This window comes from Lissotriton vulgaris, chromosome 6 (genome assembly GCF_964263255.1).
Source record: "Lissotriton vulgaris chromosome 6, aLisVul1.2, whole genome shotgun sequence".
Lineage (NCBI taxonomy): Eukaryota > Metazoa > Chordata > Amphibia > Caudata > Salamandridae > Lissotriton > Lissotriton vulgaris.
This window is the reverse complement of record NC_141694.1, coordinates 566,309,861-566,333,952: the sequence shown is the minus strand read 5'-3', so window position 1 is coordinate 566,333,952 and position 24,092 is coordinate 566,309,861. Positions and strand designations below refer to the sequence as shown.

Here is a 24,092-nt window from a genome sequence, read left to right as displayed (position 1 = left end):
TTTAAGCAATATGCAAACTTGCATTTCATTAAATTTGATACTAGAGAAGCTGCCTTCAAAAAAAGGCTAAGAATCGCTTCAACACACTGTGTGTGCCAATTGTATCTGCGCAAACAAAAAATAAACTTCATGCCTCAAACTTAAACAGTGACATTTGAACCAATGTCCAAAACTCAACAACAACCATAAACGTGCAATAGAATAACACGAAATGCTGTTAAATATTCCTTACTGTAGTATAAGGACAACCTGTTGGCGCCTTAATTTGATGGTTTGAGTGCCCAATGTAAGTATGGGAAACAAAAACGAAAGCATCAACCACACAAACTAGTTTTAAACCAGAGCTCACTGAGCAATTCAGGTGAAACCATAATTTGCTAGCGTTCCATATTTTAACCTGCGTAACTCTGAACCGATCAACAGAATTGAAAGAAATATATAAATATGTTAAACGTTAAGTTGAAATAAACCATACGCACCAACAGATATTAAACAATGCAAATCCCAAAGACAAAATGATGAAACACCCAAATTGCAAAAATGACTAATACATAAAATACGCTGTAGAATAAACACAAAAATAAAGATTGTGATAAACCGCTGTAAATAATGTTCTCAAACAGTAATGATGCATTTGTATTGGTGCTTGAACATGAGGGCCTTCAATTGCTGGACAGTGCTCCACAAATAATTGTCCAAAGTCCAATGGCATGAAAGTGACTCACACTGATGCACAATGTGTAACTCTATGTTGTCTAATGCCCTTCCCAGTAATATATATCTTCAGTCAAGTAAACGCGTGCACACTGATCAAGTGAGGCAAAAATCTGAATGTGGTAGATGGCACAACCAAAATAAATCAGAATACACTAATCATAATGGATGCTCTGAGGCGAAGGTTTATTTTGCCAGGTCGGAATTGCGGTTTAAATCTGTACATCCAGGCTGCAATGGCAGGCTTGAGACATGTTTAAAGGGTTATTTAAGTGGGTTGCACAATTAGTGCTGCAGGCCCACTAGTAGCATATAATGTGCAGGCCATGGGCACAGGTGGCGCGACTTTACTAGGGACTTACAAGTAAATTAAATATACTAATTGGGTATTAGCCAATTCTACCATGTTTTAGGGAGAAAGCACAAGCATTTTAGCACTGGTAAAGTATGCAGATACCTAAAGCCAGCACAGACGAATTCTGTAAAACAGGAGGCCTGAAGGCAAAAGGTTTAGGATGACAGCCATGTCAAGGATGCCAGGTCTAACTTGTAGATAAAGCCTATGTAGCTGCTTAATTACAAAATAGGGAACTCCAGTCTATCTTTAAAATCTCAGGTCGTAAAGCTTTTATGGAAGGGCTCAAAAAGGTTAATCTGTGGGACCCAAAACTCAATTTCCTGAACCCCAGTATCCTCGGTTCTCCAATATTTGCCTTGGGTAATTTGGCTCCAGAATCTCTTGTTAATCTAGCTGGAATGGACTACTCTCTCTTTCAGTAACTTAATAATTTAGCAGAGTAGAATCCAAATTTAGAAAATGGGAGCACTAAAAAAAACTGAGTTCTAGATCTGAATTAGGTTTTAAAGATTTAATACAGAATATTAATAAAACACTACAGAAAAAATGCTTTACTTGCCATGAATGCTTAGATACAGAACTACAAAAGCATCATAAACGCCCTAGTTAAGGAATTTGATATCTTCAAATACTAAGTGTCAAACTCATAAAGAGTGCTGACATCATCCTAAGTGAGTAAAAAAAGTCTCAATATAATCGGACAGAGTCTAAGGGGGAAAATAAGAAGTTGCCCCCAATTCTTCAAATCCAGGGGTTTTTATACAAAATATATGTATACTAATTTGCAACGCTGCAGTTCCAGCATGGTATAATTATGGTTAGATCCCATTGGCAAATCAAAAACAACTTCATATTAATGAAATCATCTTTACACTAACCCACTTAAGGCAAGGAAAATATTCTGCTTGCTTCCTCAGCAACTGCACTTTGGAGTTGTATAGCATAGTATGAAACATTTCTCAAACAATAGCTCATAGAAATATGTTCTTATGCAAACTTGCATCAGAACTTCCAGAGGGAACCCATGAAAATGATACATAGGTACATTGAACAATTAAAAAAAAATCTATCACCTTGTATCTTGTAGCGGACTGGGCTTTAAACTTAAAGACCTCAAGTGCCGGGGAGACTGCCTTACTAAGACTCGCCCCGTGTTTTTTCGTAATTGGCAGTGTATTCTGTGATAGTATAATTTTATAACCAAATGCATGTGGAAGATTACATTGCAGTTCCCTTTATAGCTTCAGGCCCACTTTGTTACGCACAAAACTTATTGCTATTAGAAATCTACTAACACCAAAAACTATCATCTGCCTAGTATCCGTCTTGATAATTCTTTCCGCTTCTTTATATGAGCGCACTCCTAAATTAAGGCAAAGAGATGTAATCCATCTTTTCCTGGCCACCTCGTAAGCTGGGCAGAAAAAGAGGATATGAGATTCATCTTCTTTTGAGTTGCTTTGGCACATGGTACATAGATCATTGATCTTTTCTTTACAGTTACCTGTCCACCTGGCTAAGGTCTTATTAGTTTTCAAAGTTCCATACCTAAATTTCATATATAAGGTTTTAGCCAAGGGTGGTTGAGCCTAGTCTAGAAATTGTTCGAAATAAGGTCTATCCTTGAAAACAAGGAAGTTGCTTATCAAGGTTCCACCTGATTGGTCAATTGACAAGCTATGATCCATGTATACCCAAAAAGCGGTTTTCAACAATTTTTCCAAATTTTTCATCAAGGTAGAAGGCTTTTCCCAAAATTGTGCCAACCCAATTCTATTTAGCCATGTGTGCACATGTTTTAACCAAACATTTGTGATGTTCCGGTCTAGTCTCATTATTTCTTGAAGGCCGTTTTTATAATCAACTAACTCGGGTGTACACCAGAGTTTCACCCATAATGATAATGGTCTCAGGATGGCATAATGATCTGTGCGCTCCATGTTTAGGTCGAGCATTAGGGGTGTTAGTGGTGTATTTATGGGGAGCCTCAGGAGAGACCTATAAAATTTATCTTCGCTATTCGCGAAGATGTTCCTACTCATATTTCTGCCCTATATCTTGTAGCGGACTGGGCTTTAAACTTAAAGACATCAAGTGCCGGGGAGACTGCCTTACTAAGACTCGCCCCGTGTTTTTTCATAATTGGCAGTGTATTCTGTGATAGTATAATTTTGCTTTTTTCTACTTTGGTTTTCCACAAGAGTTTTGAATCCAGTGAACTCCCAAGTAGGTAAAGTTCTGTACGGATTCCAGTTTTTGATCATTTAGAGACAGGTTCCCTCTAAAGGTTTTGTGAGGGTTTATGGCCATATATTTAGTCTTGTTAGTATTAATCTCAAGGCCTTTCATGTTGCAATATGTTTGGAATTAATTTAAAAGAGATTGCAGACCTCTGAGCGTTTGAGATATCAATATAGTGTCGTCTGCAAATAAGAGGGCTGGAAAACTTTCTCCGTTTCATTTCGGTGCATCATTTATGCAGCCCTCTAAGTATGATGGGATATCATTGACAAACATTGAGAATAATGTAGGGGCCAGCACACAACCTTGGCTGACTCCTCGTTTAATTGGAATAGCGTTTGTTAGTTCGCCATTTGGACCCCATCTTACTTTGGCATAATTATTTCCGTGCAACCTTATAATCTGTTGCAGAAGACAAACCGGGAGCCCTTGAGAATATAAGGACTCCCATAAAAGTTCACGTGAAACAAGATCAAAAGCAGCCCTGAGATCTACAAATGCAACATAAAGGTGTCCTTTCCTTATGTGAACATACTTCCAACATAGGCAACAGAATCTAAAAACCTGATCTATGGTACTTATTCTGGGTCTAAAACCAGATTGGAACTTCGTGAGAACAGCACTTTCCTCCATCCATATATTCACACGTGTTAAAATGTACCTTGCATACATTTTTTGTAACATATCCATTAAACTAATAGGGCGATAGTTTGCTGGCTCGTTCCGATTGCCCTTTTTAAAAATTAGTACGATTTCCGCCCCCCTCCAGCTATCCGGAAAAGCAACGCCTGCTACTAAGGCATTGCATAATGAATTAATGTAAGGCGCCCAGACATTGATTTCGTGCTTATATAGATCACCCGGGATTTTATCTAGTCCGGTAGCCTTTCCATTTTTAAATGCATTAATTGCTAGCACTGTTTCCTCTATTTCAAACTCCAGTTTGGCTACGCTGGGACTTAGCAATAGTGTATCCTTATTCAGGACCCCAATGTTTTCTGGAGCCCTGTATAACTGGGAAAAATGTTCAACCTAGGTCGTTTCATCAAGAAACACGTCCCTAACCACTCCTCCAGTGTGGTTCCCCTTCGCCACCAATCTCTAGAACCCCACTTGATCCTTATTCTTAGCTGCTGTTAGCAATTCAGCCAAACTTTCCTCATCCCAATTTGTTCTCGCCTTCTCTTGTATCTTCTTATATTCTTTTCTAGCCTCCTTAATCTCAGCAGGTATCTTATTTTTTATAGCTTGTAGTAGTCTAACCTTGCCATTGCTACAATCCTTGCCATACCAGGGTTTCCTACTTGGGATATTATTTACATTTTGGGTAAATTTTTTGGGCATTTTAGTTGCCAACGGTATTAATGATTTAAAGAACCCATTTTGTAAATCTACAAAAGTACTCCCATCAAGTGGTATACTTAGGTATCTAGCAAACTGTTGAAAGTGAGCCCATAATTCTATCAATGCCCAGGCTGCTGGCGCAAACCGCCTCTTAGTTTCCATTCCGAATAATTTACCAAATAAAGAGACGGGCGCTGGGAGCAGGAATCAAGAACAGAGTTTATTTCTCATGAGGAGAGCCAGTCATTTCGGACACGAAACACAGTGTCTTTCGGGAGGTGCTCTAACAAGTGAGCGTGAGACTCTGGCTTTTATACATTGCGGAACATTTGATGATACAATCAGGTCAGTGTGTCGCAAAAGGAAAACATTCCTATAATCCTCGTGATGATCCTACTCCACATACGTTCACAATGGGGACCCTTGACCTGCTGATAAGAGGGAAGGGCGATCGTGCAGCTGAGTGTGTCGTAGGATGTGTGCGCCTGATCATGGCCCAGGGGGTGGGGTGGCTAGGCATACAATAAGGGCAGTAAATGGTATCTCCTGGCTTAGGCGATGGCCTCGGACATGTGTGGTCAGCCGAACTCGGGGGAAGGGGTCATCGAAGGAGTGGTATTCATGCCTGCGTGGACAATCGAGCGCGGAGGGAGGGCTCGTCAATAGAGGGGCATTCATGGAAGGGAAGGAGGTGCTGGTCAGGCGCGGCCGTGACTCTCAAGGACAGGGCTTTGCGAAAGAAGAGGGTTTATGACTTGCTCATATGTGGAGAAGGAGGGGGGGGGTCAGGGTGCATGCAGGGCCAGAGTCGCGCAGAGAGAGAGAGAGAGAGAGAGAGAGAGAGAGAGAGAGAGAGAGAGATCTTATGACCTGTACATGAGAGAACAGGGGCAGTCAGATACAACTGGGGGGGGCTATGTCAGCTGAGGCGAAGGATGCCTCTTCAAGAGGGAAATGAGGGGGGGTGCCTGGGTCAAGCAGGAGGGTTGCCTTTCATAGCAGGGTCGCGCAGAGTGCTGGGTTTCATGGTCTATGTATGTGAGAGTGGGAGAGGGGGGTGCTCAAATGCGCGCAGGAGGGAAGCCAGTGATTCTAATGAGTGGGCAAGAGGCCAAGGTGCCTAAAATGGCTATCATGTACACATGGGTACAGGCCTTTGCGGGCTGAGGGGTGCAGTCAATGCTTTACAATATTCATGGTGCGTGCAGGGAGGGGAGTGGGAAAAGGGAAATGAACGTTGCTTATGTACATCAATACTTCTTATTTTCTACAGTCGCCCCTTTTTACATAGCAAAGTTCATTTTTGCAGTCGATGAAGGTACATATAAACAGGTGCGATCGAAGAATTTGCATTTGTCAATACTAACATATGGCATATAATCATGGACAGTTGATGTGTTTGGCAGAACGCAGCACATAGGGGATGGCATTTGTCGAGTTCCTATCATTTCAAATCACTACATAGCATAAATGTTTCTGACTTAAAAATTTGACCAATGAACATTTTGACCAAGTAGTCAAGGGAGGAATTCAGTTCAATACGCAAGATCTCTTCGTCACAGTGTCTTTTATCAGTGAGCCATCACTGGTAGGCTCTAGTCCGTGTCCTTTCGTTGGCGCTGTTGAGCACCCGCGGTGGAGCTATAGGTCCAGCTCGGTTCTATCCTTACGCGTTGCAGGGTGCGGTCAGTCCTCTGCTGTTAGACCACAGTCCTGTTCCCTAACCAATCCTTTGAGTGGCGCCTTAAGCTTGGCACCTATATTTCCGTGGCGTAACCCCATTTCCATCTAGATGCTGTTCTTCCTTTCAGCAGAGAGTCGCATGGAAAAGAGGGTGTGCTGTTTCGTTAGTCGATGGGAGTGAGAGGGCGGAGTGGGGGCAGATTTTCCCGGGACACACCAAAGGGACCAAGGGAGCAATGGGTAACAAGCAAGCAGGCCCACCAATCGGGCTTGAAAAGAGGGACGGAGGCTCCAGGCACACGTGGGTTGGCGGACAGAGAGCTTCAGGACAGCCCTTCATTCTTTCTTTTACCGCCTTTGAGAGTGCTGCCTCGTCCCGTTTCTTGTTGTCCTGCGGCTCCACCTTTGGTTGAGGTCGCATGTGTCTCATGATCTGCAGCCACGCTGTGCGTCACGTCCGGCCCTTCTCCTCCGGTGATTGAGTATCTTTAAATGGGTAAAAACAAGTTTTAGAGAACTGGCAGGAGAAGAGATTTTTACATATGAATTCCACTCGCAATCCTAGCACCTGGCGTTATGCTCATTGGTCATAGTCAGAAGTCTATTACCATGAAGTAAGTAGGTGGGTATTTCTACTGCGTTCACACCAAGTCTAATCGGCGTTCGTTCATGACATATATGGACAGAGGTCGGACTCTTATCACCTGCGTATTTCAACAAAAACCCCAAGATTGACAACATTCAGGAGAGACTCGTCCTTCTAATTCGAGCCTTAACAGTCTTACATTTTCCCTTTAGAGCTGGCTAACTCTTTAAAACAAGCGGGGGTGCAATCATTGAAAGACAGAGTCAAACATGTTTTTCTCGAGGGGCGGCAGTTACTCATGGTCAGATATATATATCGGGGACAGTAGCTGGGGTCGATCAAGTGGGGCGGGGGCGCTTCGGGCATTCGTGCTTGGGTGCAAAGGGGTGGGGCAATCTGGGCATTGGGGGTCAATCTGGACCTTGGCGCTTGTCTCTAACAATAAAAATTAGGATGCCATTGACATATAGTTCCCCTATAAAAGGCCAAATTGGGGGACCTTAGTCGTCTTACCTGTCCTTTCCTTCTCAGCCAATTCAAGTTCATTCATTTTGCAGAAAGGAGAGGCAGTAACATGGCGAGATACAGTCATTTTAGTTTCGGTCAATTTCGCTGAACACCTTCGTGTTCAATATGTATCAAATCAGACTGGTGCCGGTGGGGCACAATTTTACCAAAAAGAGGGAGAGAAAATAGGGAGACTCTCATAGAGAGTGAGAGTCGTCCGCAATCTAAACGAGCCATTCGGTACACGTATGACATGTAGAGAGAGAGAGAGAAAGAAAGGGTGGAGAGAGAGAGAGACGTGTACAAAAATAGGTCATTTAGTGCGCTCACAACACAGAACAGCAAAGGTCGGGTAACATGCAGATATAGACAGAGGGGAGACATATAGTCGTACGTTACACACACACAAACTCAGACAGGGAAGACGGCACATGTATTACACATATACAAGACATTCACAACAAGACAGGAAACAATTGTTAGTCTACAACATCTGTTTTTATATATATCCTACGTATCTTTACTATCCTATTTATCTACGTGCTTAGCTCTTTCTGCCCTTCCCCCCTTTTCCTTCTCGTTTGTCACGCCTGCGAGCGTTCCCAATTACCAATACTCACACCTCGGTTGGTTGATCGGAAATTAACCTGGTCGCGCTAGTTACCCATGGTTGGATCTTAAACCATTTTTCTGTTCCCTCCTTTGGTGGGAAGTTCTCCAGGCTGAGGCAACGGCAAGTATTGATCGGGAAAACAGTCGGACAGCTTGGCTATATCTGTAAGAGTGTGAGAAAGGGGGCAGTGCATTTTGAACATCGGCAACATTTCTAACTTCCTAGGCGGGTGGTGCCGTGGCAACCCTTACCCGTACAATTTTTCTTTGTCCTTTCCCTACCTAGTCAAAACGTCCAGTTACATTATTTAACGCGTCGTTTCTAGTCAAAAAATTTTGTCATTCAGTACTTGTCCAGTCTCTATGTCAGTCCATCCTCCCGTTGCTATGTTCTAAGGAGGAACAGTCATGTTTAAGTCTACGTCTTTTTAAAAACTTTTATTTGTCCTAAGGACCATGCTCATATTCCCCTTTTCCCCCTCTCATCGGCGGTTCGGTCGTCGTCCATCCATACATCAGCCAGTGTTCCGACGTGACCTGCAGAAGGGAGGAAAAAAGAAGGGGTGGGGGGCAACATTCAAAACCTCATCAACGTGCAGTAATCCGGAAATGCTTTACCTACCACATACTCGACCTATTTTCACGTAGTGCATTTCCCTACCATCACGGCGTTTAAGCCCAGATGGACCAGAAAGGTCAGACAGATAATCATTGACGACCTGTGCGACATGAGCTACTTGGTCGTAACCCCTTTTGATCGGGTACAAGGGTGGCGGTCAGGTGGCATTTCTGTGGTGTCGTTTTAGGGCTTCTAAAGCACCTTTCCGGCTGCCTGTCACACATAGTGTGGCTGCTAAATATCGGGTCCTTTTTAACCTTTAGCCTTCATCATACTTTCTCGTTGCTCATAGTAGTAATACATTCAAAACTCATTAATGCAATCCGCTACAACTATGCTTTCGTTTCCAAAATACCTTTAATAAAGAGGGTTGACACATAAATACAGGCCTACAACCCGGTGGGCTAGCCACGGAGCGGATTGGAACTGTACATGGGAAGAACGAAGCTGGTGGCAGTTCATTGCATAAAGTGCGGCAGTGCAATAAAATCATATTAAACTCCCCTACAGAGCAAGCATGATGCATGTCAGTAATTCATCTTTAATACATTCATAAATACATCATCCAATGTTCATTCATTACCTTAAATTACACCAATTCATTTTCCAACTCATAATCAGTACCCACCCTAAGTCAATTCATTGTCCAAGCACATGCTCAATATCCTTCATATCTACTTTCATTATCCAAAACGTTATATATATCTCGGGGCAAAAAGCTTGCGCAATCAGGGTGCAACAAAGTTCATTAAAAAACGTCTCATTTTGTGTCGGCGCCATTTTGGGTGGGGTCAGGCAAGTTCCAGCACAGTCAGAGTGTCTCTAGTCTCACATGGTTGGCTCAGAACTTTCCGTTGGCAGTTCAAAAAGTCTCGTGCTATGTGGTTAACAGTCTAACAATATGGACCATGAGTCAAAGAGTGGGAAGGGCGGCAACAATTTTCCTACCGGGTCATTCTGGTGTTCCTCCGGAACTGAACAAGCCTGTGCCGTGGCGGCATCTTAGCCATTTCCGATCCGAGTCTGGTGCCGGCAGGAGTAGCACCGATGTCGTGGTTCCCAGTGAAGGGGGCGGGGGCACCCATGCAGAGGGTCGGGGGCCCCCCGGCTCTTATAGAATCTTCAAGGTCGAGGAGAGACGATATGGAGCGTGTGCCCGTCCTGGGCAGAAGACCGCTTTTTGATGTGGACCCTCTTTAAGCAAAGAGTGTTGGGGTGTCGCTGGAAGCCTCCACCTGGAGGGAGGTGGGGGAGGGTCGTTCGCGCCACCTCCCCCTTCCAGCGACCCCGCGCCGTTCCCCGGCTCCATCGTTTTCGACATTGGCCGTGCCAGCCATTGATGATGGGGGGGGGGGTGGTCGGCGGCTGAAGCAAGACAGCCCCCCCCTTCCCTTGGCGACATGTGGCGGGACTACCTTCAACTCTCCAGGGAGCGTGGAATGTGGCGGGACTGCCTGCACCTATGCAGGCAGGCGGCGAATTTGGCATCTGGCGGGACTACTTGATTTGCCGCCGTTCTTGCCTTGGCTTCGGCTCTGGACCAGCAGGCGATGGCATGCGGCGAATTTGAAATGTGGCGGGACTACTTGATTCGCCGCCGTTCTCGCTTTGGCGTCGGCCTTTGGCAAAAGCCGGATCGGGTGAGAGAGAGGGGTGGTCGGTGGCCAAGGCAAGACAGCCCCCTCTCTCCCCGCAGCCTGCAGGGCGGCAGAAGGGAGAAGACGGAGAGGTCCTTGTCATCCTTTGGACCGCCTGCCCAACGTCATCTCCTCCTGACCGTGGCCAGGCGAGTCCCTCGTGCCTCCAGGCCTCGCCTTCCGGATGGGCGTAACCGCGGACCTGTTGCACTTCGGGAGCTTCCGGAACGGGGGTAGGTGCCTATCGAGTTGTTTCTATTTCATGTGACCGTTATTTGGGCGGGGCGGGCAATGAGGCAGACATGTTGGGAACAGGAACAGACAGTGAAGCCTAGCTACCTCGTGGCTATGTTCTGCTATCGAATCTTTTCGCCATTTTACATTTCTTATTACGAATTATTTCTAATGTTTCTTATTTTTGGTGAAGTCAAAAGCTCATCAGGGGGTTACTGACTTAGCCTGATTTCTTTTTATTTTTCTTTCTCTTCCTTAGCGTGTTTCGAGCTAAAGCTTTCTGTTAGTAGGGAACGGTGATCACTTCATATTTTTATGTGTCCTTTTCACTAGGGGGGGTACATCTGGACGGACCACACGAGTCCCCTCCAATAAATGGTCCGGGGTGGAACGAGATTATCGATCAAAAGGGGAACATATATTCCTTCATTAGGGTATCATCCTGGACAGACCGAGCGATGTACTTCCACTTACTAGGGTAGCCTCCTGGACGGACCAGTCGGTCTATTTCTATTAAATGGCCCATGAGTAGAGAGCATATGTCCTCCATAAGAGTAGTCTCCTGGGCGGACCATGCGAGCTACCCCACAATAACCAACCAGTGGGGAGTGGGTAGGACTGACGAATTCACAAAGGGGCATAACCTACCCTTTTCTACTTGCAAAGACTAGACGGAGTGTTTCTATTTCACGTTGTTTGCAAATAGAAAATACCTCAAACGAAACAATTCCTGGAACAACTATGTCCAGGCAACCAACCAATCAGTGGGGAGAAAAACAGGCATGACGGATTACAACGGGGACAAATGTCTGCATTACCTGCCCTTCGCTATCCAAAAAGGAAGACAGAATATTTCTACTCGTCTCAGTTTGTAGACAGGGAAGATCTCAAAGAGCAACAATCGATTATTAATCGACTTCAAACAATCAGTGGGGAGAAAAGTAGGCATGACGGATTACAACGGGGACAAAAGTCTGCATTACCTACCCTTCTCTATCTGCAAAGAGGGACGACGTTCCTATTCGCCGCTGTTTGCAAACAGAGAATGTCTCGTTCTCAAAAGAGAACCAATATGTCAAGTAGCCCTCAAAGCTAAATGAACCAATACCAACCAATACAATATCAGTATACAAATACCGATTTCAATACAATCAATCAATCAATCAGGTGGATAGAACCACCCTACCAATCAGGCGTAAAAACACCCTACTTAATCTTACCCGGACCGGACCATACGGACAGTTCTTCGACTCCCTCCTCCAGCGCCCGATCATTCTCTTACTCCATGTAGCATTCCTGTGGGATTCCAGTCAGGACAATAGGTCACTCAAGAGAGGTCCGTTCAGAATTGGTGAAGTTCTGTCGATCGGCAGCCGGGCTAGGGCCCTCTCAAGGCAGGTATACTCCGATCATTTTAGACGTTCACTTCTTCGTCTGGATCTCTCTTACCGAACCCTATGTCACTGATGGACCCCGCGTTGGGACGCCAATTGTTGAAAGTGAGCCCATAATTCTATCAATGCCCAGGCTGCTGGCGCAAACCGCCTCTTAGTTTCCATTCCGAATAATTTACCAAATAAAGAGACGGGCGCTGGGAGCAGGAATCAAGAACAGAGTTTATTTCTCATGAGGAGAGCCAGTCATTTCGGACACGAAACACAGTGTCTTTCGGGAGGTGCTCTAACAAGTGAGCGTGAGACTCTGGCTTTTATACATTGCGGAACATTTGATGATACAATCAGGTCAGTGTGTCGCAAAAGGAAAACATTCCTATAATCCTCGTGATCCTACTCCACATACGTTCACAATGGGGACCCTTGACCTGCTGATAAGAGGGAAGGGCGATCGTGCAGCTGAGTGTGTCGTAGGATGTGTGCGCCTGATCATGGCCCAGGGGGTGGGGTGGCTAGGCATACAATAAGGGCAGTAAATGGTATCTCCTGGCTTAGGCGATGGCCTCGGACATGTGTGGTCAGCCGAACTCGGGGGAAGGGGTCATCAAAGGAGTGGTATTCATGCCTGCGTGGACAATCGAGCGCGGAGGGAGGGCTCGTCAATAGAGGGGCATTCATGGAAGGGAAGGAGGTGCTGGTCAGGCGCGGCCGTGACTCTCAAGGACAGGGCTTTGTGAAAGAAGAGGGTTTATGACTTGCTCATATGTGGAGAAGGAGGGGGGGGGTCAGGGTGCATGCAGGGCCAGAGTCGCGCAGAGAGAGAGAGAGAGAGAGAGAGAGAGAGAGATCTTATGACCTGTACATGAGAGAACAGGGGCAGTCAGATACAACTGGGGGGGGGCTATGTCAGCTGAGGCGAAGGATGCCTCTTCAAGAGGGAAATGGGGGGGGGTGCCTGGGTCAAGCAGGAGGGTTGCCTTTCATAGCAGGGTCGCGCAGAGTGCTGGGTTTCATGGTCTATGTATGTGAGAGTGGGAGAGGGGGGTGCTCAAATGCGCGCAGGAGGGAAGCCAGTGATTCTAATGAGTGGGCAAGAGGCCAAGGTGCCTAAAATGGCTATCATGTACACATGGGTACAGGCCTTTGCGGGCTGAGGGGTGCAGTCAATGCTTTACAATATTCATGGTGCGTGCAGGGAGGGGAGTGGGAAAAGGGAAATGAACGTTGCTTATGTACATCAATACTTCTTATTTTCTACAAAACCTGTCGACTAATAATCTATAAATTTCCGCTAGCACTTCGCCTTGCTCCAATATATGGGCCCATTTTATTGAACGACTATTGTTACTAGGTAATGATATCGTTGGTTGCATTGGCTGAGTTAACTACTCTGTTTTTTAAATTTACATTGGACAATAAGGTGGTAGAAAATAGCAATTGTGGTGGATGATGGTAGCTCTCAATCCTAGGCATAATCTCAAAGTCAGTTACATAGGACCAGATATCAAGAGAAACCATGACAAAATCAATTTTAGTTTGGGAATTATTCCTTAGAAAAGTGGGGGCCTTTGATGTGTGTGATGATAATCGACCATTGCATGCTCTTAATCCATGTGTGGCTCTCAACCTCAAAATTTGAACTGCCAATACAGTACAATGGACCCGAACCATGTTATGTAATATGGGGATATTGTAAGCCCTATCCTCATCTTCAAAAATGTCTACAAGCCCTATAATTGGCTCATAATTACAGTTCAAATCACCACCTAATATTATACTTGGTTTCTTCTCCATACAATTTAAGAAGAAGTCCAGCTTTTCTAATATCTGTGATTCTTTTGATAAGGGACATGGTCTATTGTACACATTCAATAAGTATAGCACCCTTCCTTCTTTCGTGATTATTCTCAGTCCGAGTTTATCCTTGGAGTTAATATTTAGTATTGATATTTTTATCTCAAGTGTTACTTTTGCCCATATTACAAGCTCCCCCGAGGGCCTACCTCTGGCAGAGGAAACTGCATCAACATTAAATGTTCTATATCCTACTCTATGCGGGGTATTTAGCGCCCAAGTTTCCTGCAAAAGACAAATATCGCTCGATTCGTTGACTTTCAGGCAGCCTACGCTTGCGCCAAGAGTCCTGGTGAGACCGTGGAGTTGTGGCAGCGTGATTAGCAAATCCCCTGCAGCGAGTTTATGACAAGCAACTAGGAAGAGAAGTTTCCCGAGCCGCAGTAGGCGCAGTGATGATTTAAGCGCCTCCGGTAGCCTTGAAGTGACGTCGGTGGTGTGCGCAGCCAAGGGGGTGCTGGGGGATGAAGTCCCCGGTACTTGCGGTGACCTTCAGGCAGCCTACTTCTGCGGCAAGAGTCCTGGTGAGTCCGTGGAGTTGTGGCAGCGTGGTTAGCAATTCCCCCTCAGCGATTTTATGGCAAGCAACAAGAAAGAGAAGGATTTTATTCAGAAAGAGTAATTCCTATTTAAATTCAAATTAAAAAGATTCAATGTGTGTAAACTTTGAACAAATGCAAATAGATTTAGTAACTTTTGCAATCAATGTGCAAAGAATCAAATCAGTAACAACAAATACGGGGATATCTTTTGATCAATCTATTTTTTCATTTATAATTCAAAATTCGTAGGGTACAGTCAACACTGAAGTTGATTTCAATGCATACAAATGAAAATGGTACAATACACTTTGACCATAATTCATAAGTAAAAAGATCCATTCTTAATATAATCCAAAGCAGTGACATATATCTTCATAAATAAAACAGTCACTTGAAGTACATCAATACGTGAGGAAATGGACAGTACAGTTGACGTTTCGGTCTTCTATCGTGTGAATCCCTAAGACCATCTTCAGGAGAACAGAATCTGCATTTAGCAATGACCCTTTTAACAAACCGGCCTATCTATAAGACCTTGACAGTATTATATGGACTCCAAAGGCACTCACTGGTGCTCCTGGCCTTGCTCCGATATCTTTATTGATAGAGCAAGGATGCCGAAATCTTGTGGCGTATCTATTTTCAATGCGTCCTCCTTGATATTTTAATTTTTTATATTTCCAGCAGCCAATATTTTGATCTGGCAGATGAAACAGCGGGCGGTAGTCCCTCTCAGTTGAAAAAATGCATTGGTTCATAATAGTATTAAAACAACTCCGCATTTCCACCATGTGTTTCATTGAACACAACAAACATATTTGCAAAGTTAACATACACTGTTTTCTGTTTGATCTGCTTTGTCCCACCTGTGTTTTTCTTTTTTACTTTGCTGTCTGACTCGATTGTTCGTGGTTCAGCCACGGACAATCAAAGCAGAGTGTTCACACTCTGAAGGCCTTTTCAACTTTGAGCATTGAGGCAGACAGGGAAAGATTGGAAGAGATCACAGGTAGACTAAGCGAGCCAAGAGAAACAGACAAAGATGACATAGACTAAATGAGGCCAGGTAGGAGGGAGAGTGGAAACTGGGGAGAAGGGGGTATGTGGAGAGGGAGATGGATAGGGAGGTTCAGACATAGATGAAAATAGGGAAGGAGGACAGATGAGGAAGATGGGAAAATCCTAGTCAAGACACAGTTGAGAGGGTGTAAAATAAGATTATATTGAGAGGAATATGAGCAGGAATCAAAGAGCACGCAATCATGCTTTGCCGAGATTAGTGTCTGACTAGCAGGTGACAGATTTGAATCTCAGATTAAGGTGACTCGGTCTTTCAGGTTTTCAAGATCTTTTTTTCAGGATTCTGCAACATCCTTTTGCTCAATAAAGTCAAACCTTTCTAGATTCTCTGCTGCCTTCAACCTAAGCATTAATGCTACTGAGTCTTTACAGACATAGCATACAATGACAGTATATATTTTTGTTTAGACACTACTGATACTGTACTATATGTTTGTTGTAGTCGTACAGCTCTGGAAAGAACACTAATGGCATAATGTGTCTGTCATACCTTTGCCTTATCCATGGTGCTGAAAGACCGATAATGTCAGTGTTAAGATACCACCTATTACCAAAGGGGAGACAACTAGTGGAATACACTCTACCGGATAACTCTCATTAGTAAAACACAACCAGAGAGAAATAAATTCACACTGGCTGTAAATGCTTTTCCATTGGTTTATGTCGCTATAGGAAATAATGATGTTCAAACGTGTTGGAAGCTAACAATGAAAACTGGATGAGCTCTGAGATGGTCTGAAGTGTCAGTCTAAAATGGTCCCACTACCTGGAGTGCATTATAGGAATTGCAACAAAACAATATATTGTGATAATACCCAAAATGCACCCTAGACAATTTTAAAATAAAAATGTGACTGCCAGGTCATGCCACTGTCACACTTTAATATTCTGCCCATGGATTTTTTTTGTTTTCACAGTTGTCGGTGATTTCTTTGACACAACGTAAAAAAATCAAGAATGTGAGCTAACGGGGCTGTACAATGTTACATATAAACTTTCATTTGCAGTTATCTTTTATATTTTTTTCACATTATCATATTATTGTAGGTTTTCTTCTTTTTATTTTGTATTTTCTATTTGTTTTCATTAGGCTGCTCCACCTACAACAGTTACATCACCCAGTACAACCCCAGCAAAAACGGTTAATACATCCCCACCTATTGACCTTTTTTCAACGTCCTGCACATCCAGTGCAGTAAGGTGAGTTCTTGCATGGCATGAGATCCTTGAATTATAACTTAAAACGTTAGTTTATTAGGGACTAATATGGTGCTTTCTGTTAAAATTCTGGAATACTTACTTTTTAGGCCTTGCAAACAGATTGGCATTGCTGTGTGTTGTTGATAACCTATTGTATGTTATGCAAAATGCAAAACGTTGGCTTTGGTTAGCCACTTGCTCATTTCTTCTCTTACTTACTTACCTGCTCCTGATTTAATGAGATTCCTCCATATACAAGGAGCCAGAGATTCCAAGGAGCATTTCATTGTCACTTTGTTGTGATTGGATGGCATGTATCCTTCCACTGCTGACATCAAACCTTGCATCGCATATGAGTTTTTTCTCTTCCTCTCTGTCCATGCTTGTCCTTCCTCCCCAGCCCCCAACAAACCATCAGCGCGAGCATGTCCCTTAGGCCAGGGCAGGCTCTGAGCAGAGGCTGCTGCTGTAGCTGCAGTTGGCTATCATAAATTCTTAACCAGAAGACCTGCTGATCAGTTTTGCTCCAGTATGGAGTCTGGGAGGCCATTGTGCAGGGCATTGCCACCGTCCAAATGCAAGAGAATGGGGGCTTGGACAGCAGTCCTAAAGTTGCTTTGTAGGATGAATTTTTTCACTTCATTTAGTAGCAATCTTTCCACCCAGTACACTACGTCCTCATCTATTACTGCCCACCAAAACATTTCCCTGAGATGTTTCTTCGTCTTAGTCTGCCCCAGGTGGCCTTCCTGGGCTATACAAAACAATTGTTTCCTGTCCCCAACAGGTAGTATGATTTTCTCCCCTTGCATTGACACATTATCACCAACCAAAGATCACTCATCCACCACTTTGCCATATGTCCGTAATGCGTTAGGTAAAGAACTTCCTCTCCGTCCAACCTTCATCACCAATCTGACCACTCCACTCAAAACTTCACCCTGCAGCATGGCCTCACTCCAATCTTCAATAATCTGAGTGCCTGAAGACCACCGTACCAAATCATGCACACTGGCTACAGCCCCTTCTTTCTCACTTTTTACCACTTCCCCCATCGACCATTTCCCAATCCAACGTCTGACGTGACAATCAGTCTGCCTGCACATTCCTTCTTCCTGGTATGTACTAAAGGGTGTAGTTATACTCTTGTGACTTAACAGCCAATCTGGCTAATCTAGAAGAACCCTTTCCAGCACATCCCGGGTATAGGATTTTCATCAGAGGCTTATGATTCATTCATAGCTTGTTTTGACTCCCCCACACATAGATCCTAAAATACTCCATCCCCATACACCTGCCAATGCCTCCCTCTCGATGACAGAATGACATTCAGTAACTGTGAATGAACGTGATGCCAAAGCTACCATTTTTTTTTTACAGTACCATGGCCTTGAGAATGGACTGCTCCTATGCTGCTTGCACTTGCATCCACTGTAACTATCTACTTGCATCTAGTGTCAAATAGTACAAGAATGTCAGCCTCATACACTTCTTTCTTGATGTTCCCAAAACTTAATCTTTGTGGAGCTGCCAAAGTGAAGTTGATCCCTTTTCTTAAAAATGCTTGAAGAATCTTCGTTTTGGATGCATTTTCACAAACTTAGACTAACACTCAAACCTAAGAAAGATCTTATCTGGTCTTTGTCTTGTGGTACAGGTGCCAACTCCATGGCAGCCAACCGATCCTTCTTCGGTTTAATCCCGTCAGCTGACAATGTGTGACCAAGATATTCAATTTCTTTGGCCATGAAAACGCTTTTCACCCATCTCAGGGTTAGGCCTGCTTGTGAAATCCTGTTGAGAACTTGCTTCAACATGCAATTGTTACTCTTCACTGTGGCTCAAAAAATCAATATGTAAACTTGAAAATATGACATTACTCATATCCTTGAACAAATCCGTTATGACCCATTTGAGGACACTAGCTGCTGAACTCCACCCAAAAGGCATCATTGTAAATTACAATATGCCTTCCATGGTTATAACTCCAACTTGGGTTTGGCATCATAGAGTAGCATAACTTGATGGTAAGCATGTCTTAAGTCCAATTTGGAGAAGTGCCCCTTGCGTTGGGCATTGAAATGAGCTTTTTGATATTAGGGAGCCGGAAATTATCTGATGCACAAAGAGGGATGGGGAGCCAAAGAAGAAATGTCCAGTACCCGTGCTCCCAAGGTAATACGTATTGATCAGTAGAGAGTAACTGTTCCTAAGAATAAGTGCTAGCCCATTCGGTAGCGTGATGGTTTGTCCCAATAATCAGTTACCTAAGAAGTGAAACATAAGAAAATAATGTCATCCAAGCGGGCATGTACCCCAAGAGCAAGTCGTTTTCTTAGATGCTTCTTCTCTCAATGTGCAATAATCGCAATTATTAGGTAGTCCTGCTGATCAAGTGTCTATAATACGGTCAGTTGTGAACCCTTAAATACATGGTTTTCTCATTCACTAGCCTCACATAATCCTTTGTGCCTGCATTGCTGTGCTTAGCTGCTACTGCTGGTCTGTGGTAGTTGGACAGATAATCCTCTAATTCTCAGCTTTCAACTGCTACTCAGCCATGACCCTGGTGCTCAGCTTTTCAATTAGTGGGGAACAATAGGGTAGAGAAGTGGCTCACTTATGGCCAGCATTTTTGGACGGGTTCACTTGATGTAGTTAGACTGTTTCTCCCAGCCTCGTGTCTCCCCGGGTTTGTTCCGTAGGGGTACTGGGGCCTTTATAAGGTGGTGGACTAACTGGCACATCTTTGGAGGGGAAAGGTTCTGCGTTGGGCTTCCCCCCAGTTGGTACTATTATTGTTTTATCAAACAGTTTGACCTTTTTTAGTGGGCTCTTGTTGTTCTTTGTTAATTCTGAATCCGATTTTGTAATGGTTTCATTAATTCCCAACTTTTCTGTTCTCGCGCCTGGGGCAATTTCTAAGCTTTCTCTTCTTTTGTTTGTTGCTTTGCATAACTTCATTCTCATTTTAATGTTTTACATTACAGGCACTTGCTTGTCAATTTTGCATGCCCAGTCAGTTGAGATGTTCTATGCAAAATGTCCAAAAACATCCCTGGGTCTGTTGTTGCAGGAGTACTGACATTAAAGAGATCCTTCGCTCCTCCTGCACGGTTTGACTTTTTTAAGAAGTTAGCAAGAAGCTCCTTGAGAAGCCCTGACTCACTTGTTGGGGTTTCCTGACATCAGATCCATGCTGGTATGTTAAAATAGTACCCAAGCTGCTTAGCTCTTTTTTTTCATTTCCACCATTACTTCTATTGGAAGTGGGCTCCGTTAGTTAATAGCATTCTTGAGAATGTCTAGGGGAGAGTCGGGGCATCAAAGAACCCAGTGATAGAAGCTCCAGTCTGTCACCAGACACCAGGCAGACTCTTTGCCAGCCTCAGGCTTAATCTTTGGGAGATAGTCCGGGTGGGGGGGGGGCTCCTGTGGTTCTGAATTTAGATTGTAAGATTGTGGAGAACTACTTTTGCTTTTTGATGATAAGATTGGTTTTGGGAACGAGTTTGAGTCACTTGGAGTGGCAAAAATGACTTTGGATGGGCCTTTTAGGAAGTCGACTATTTCTGGACTTTTGTTGGCTTCTCAAACATGCGTGCTACAGGTGAAATGAAAAACTGGTTTTCCCTTGCAGGTTTAGCATTAACATTTTTTGATGATAGTAGAGGTTAAAGTTGTTTTTCTCTCTTTTGTCAGTATATGCGATACACTTTCTCAATCTGACTACATGATGGAGTCTGCACCGCTTCTGTTCCTTCTAGGAGCTTTAGTAAAGGAGTTCGCTTTTTCTGCATGCCAAAAAGCTTGTTTGCTGGAAGTAGTTCAGAGAGTACCCTGACACCAACTAGCTGAATTTTATCCTCTTGCATATTGCAATATGGTTCAGAGTTTCTAAGGCTTGACGTACCTGGGGTTCCCTGCCCACCTCTTTGGCTGGTGACATGGTCCCATAATAGGTTTTCTGGCAGAGATCAGATAAGACTGGTGGGCAGTGTCTGAACACATAGAAAATCTGTGAATAGTTTCTGTAAATCACTGGCCAAAATGGAGTGGGAAGGCAATTGCAATCCAAGCAGGGAGTGTGATCACCTTTAAACTCGAATAGCTGGGCTTTATGCCTGTTTGGGACAGAGGGTGGCGGCGACAGTTGTTACTGCCCCCTTTTCAGGGAGTTTGCTACTGTTTGTAGGTGTGGGGGAACACACCTGATGCAAGCCACACACAGCCACACACAGCCTAGCTGGGCCACTTTGCAAACTCTGGGTCTACCTTTGGCAGTGAGATTCTAAATCACTGCTCAATCACCTTGGCAGCTCCCCTGCTTGGGCAGGTCTCGCTGGTTGGTCCGAAGTCACTGGTCAGGCACTAGGAAGTCACTCACCATTACATTCATATGTGCTCTCCCCGTCCTCCTGACCAGACTGGGCTGAGCAGTGCTGTGTTTTTCACCTTCGAAGCCCCACCGATGCTCCTAGATTTCAAATTGCTGCAAGCAAAACAGCAAGTGGCAAGGAGGCAGCACGATGTGTTAAACTCCTGTGTCCAGGTTCCCGCTGCGCCCACCAAAAACCGCCTGGAGACACAGTGCTTATACCTTATGCTGCTATGGCAGGGTTGCAGTGCTGCTGGAGGGCAGCAAGAATGTGGGGAGAGCAATATGGCTAATCTGGACAGTTTGGGTGGCTTACAAGCAATTTACGTTGTAGGATCTGCACAGACTAGGAGCCTAGGCTCGGTGCTCGGGTAGCTCAGCGCAGCTCATTCATTGCACTGAGAACCTGCTCCACCCTCTGCAGCTTATGTACTTTGTCTTGCGCAGTGGTCGAAGTGGGGAAAAATAAGTAGGGGAGCTGTGGGCAGCGAATCAGAGGGTGGAAATAACCCAGGTATTGGATCAGTGGGCAGAGTCAGAGGTGTGGCCAGAAAAGGCAAAACATCCCAATTTTGAGTAGTTATTAAACATTTCGCTGACAATTTTTAGCTTATTGTGTTATTTAATTCACCCAATGGATACACATTTTTATTTAGGGTTAAATAGGAGTTATTGACTTTAAAATGCATTCACAAAGTGTCATACGTTGCCAAACACAGAATGTCCCAAATACGATTAAAAGTGAATCACAAGCCAGTTGTGTCCGAACCATGCAGTTTCTGTCTGCCGGACTTCTGCTCCCTCTTCCAAAAGAGCAGTTAGAACATGAATGGCAACATATCCTAGTTTGCAAATGATTTCCACATAATTTTGGCTCTGCCATATTTGCATATAAATGTTGAGAGAGGCCTCTCTCCCCAAAGGAAAAGGGCTCTTTAAGAACTATAAAATAAAATACAACTACCTCTGGGTTAGGCTCCATTCAACACTCTCACACATGTACACTCATTCTCAGCCCAAATGTGATATGTTAACCTGAATCCTGGTTACACTTCTTGTACCACAACACAATGTATGCTATTAAGATTAGTTTTATTATAGAAATAAGTTTGGCCACCACAATACAATTGCATTAAAATTCCATTTGTTTAAGCAAAAAAATGTTGTTTAAAAATTGATAAAGCTATAATCAGTACAATTAGTAGATACACGGCACCACTAATACCATAAGAAATATATCAAAAGGTATTTTTTAAACACTTAAAATATAGCTAATGCTTGAAAGAGGAGCAAGGATAGAAAATCGAAAAAGAGAGAAAGTATGCGACAGTACATTAGCACTTATTGTTGTTTAACTAATCGGTTAGGAAAGTCAACATTGGCATCTGTTCAACTCATCTGTTTTTAGAGAAATAGACCGAGTCTACATGTGTTAGAGAGTTGAATTGATCCTAACTCAGAGGGAGTTGTATTTTTTATAGTTCTTCCATATTTGCTACATAATACATCATTTGCTGCATAAGCTCACATTTTTAACTAATACATTGTTTGTAGCTCAACGGATTAAAAGTTACTAGAAAAAGTGACTTGTGTTGCTGCGAATAGGAGTACCTTTTGCAAAGGATAACTGATCACCTTTCTTACTGATACATTTGTATGTCATAATGGTACTAATGAGGTAAACTATTTGCAGAGACTGTTAGAATGTGTAAAAATGTAAAAATAAAGAATCAAAAAATATACAGCATTACGATGCAGCCTTTTTTTGCTGCATAAATAAGTCAACACTGCGACATAATTTTGTCCTCCATTGCTGCATAATTCCAGTGGCCCCAAAGCCGGCAGCACAAGTTAAGTGATTGTGCTTGAAGCAGAGAGACTGTGAAGCTGAAAAACTTAATTTGGTGTGAGTGCAAATCCTGCATTGATGATCCCTGGTGAGTTGCAGTACTACTGCTGAAACAAGGCCAATGGAGGTACCAATGGGTGAGGTGGACTGTCCTCAAGGGTCCTGTGAGCACAGTGACCGAGCCACTGTGGCTCTAGGGTGTTCTGCTTTGTAGGCCTGCCCACAAGACTGGAGCTGTACTTCAGTGTGGATTGTGGTGGACAGGCCTTCAAGGTTAACCCACACTTGCCACCACGAGGGTCCACCTGTTGGTGCTAAGACACCTGGGCTTCTAAGGTCTAGCAAGGCCTATGCGCTAATGTGTTTGGGAGTGAATAAAACCAATGTGGCTACTTTGCAACCACTCTCTCTTGCTATAAGTTATTTAGTTATTTTTCATATTTTGAACCTTTTTTTCTCTCCGTTCCGAGGCTACACTTCAGAATGGAAAAATGCCAGAAAAAGACATTTCCAGCAAAAGTATTTCTTCTTTATTGGATCCATTTCATAGGGGAATGAATGGATGAAATGAGGGCAAGAGGCCTTTCTTGAAGTCATGGATTACAGCAGGTGATGAGGAGCAAGACAGAGACAGAAAAAGAGGAAATACAAGGAAGAAAAAGAGAGGAGGGGGTACCTGCCAGCGGTAGAGCAGGGGAAGTGGACACTGACTGTCCTTGTCTTCTCTGGGCAAGAAGGAAGAGAGTCCTTTTCCTTCGCTGCCCGCCCCCGTCCCTAAACAGCCATGAAAACAGAGTCTTATAATATGCCTTGGCTATTTCTGCCGTCCTGGAATGCATTTTTAAAATAAAAAAGTAGGGTAACGGATTCTATTAAATTAAAGAAGTAGGGACACGCTGTGCCTTTGCGATCCCGCCCACTTAGACTACTGGTCTCTCGTCTTTTGGAAGTCTTTGCGTTTTTCCTTGGTTTTACTGCCATCCTGGAGATGGAGACTTCCTTAATGTCCACCTACCCTTTCTCCCATAGTAGTAATCTGCATGCTTTTACACGAGGAAGAGAGATAATAGGACATAGAGACCAGAATTCAAATGTTAAATATAATTTTATAAGCACACGTGAGGAATACTTTCTAACAGCTGTGGCTATACACATGTCTTAACATCACACATGCTAACAACACATTCAAATATGCAAATCACAGAGAAAAACAGATTACTCTTACATTCGAATGAGGAGGGACCATTGCCCTTTAGCCCC

General features: G+C 43.8%; 1 protein-coding gene across 11 annotated transcripts in view; it reads left to right on the top strand.

Annotated features, from left to right (window-relative positions):
- The window catches only part of SNAP91 (synaptosome associated protein 91), a 742,345-nt gene that overhangs the window by 475,485 nt on the left and 242,768 nt on the right, over window positions 1–24,092 (top strand). For all 11 annotated transcript variants that reach the window (XM_086926569.1, XM_086926565.1, XM_086926568.1 and 8 more), the window contains one exon: window positions 16,496–16,605. In XM_086926569.1, the coding sequence (XP_086782695.1) occupies window positions 16,496–16,605 (110 nt within the window). The remainder of the gene's footprint in view (window positions 1–16,495; window positions 16,606–24,092) is intronic.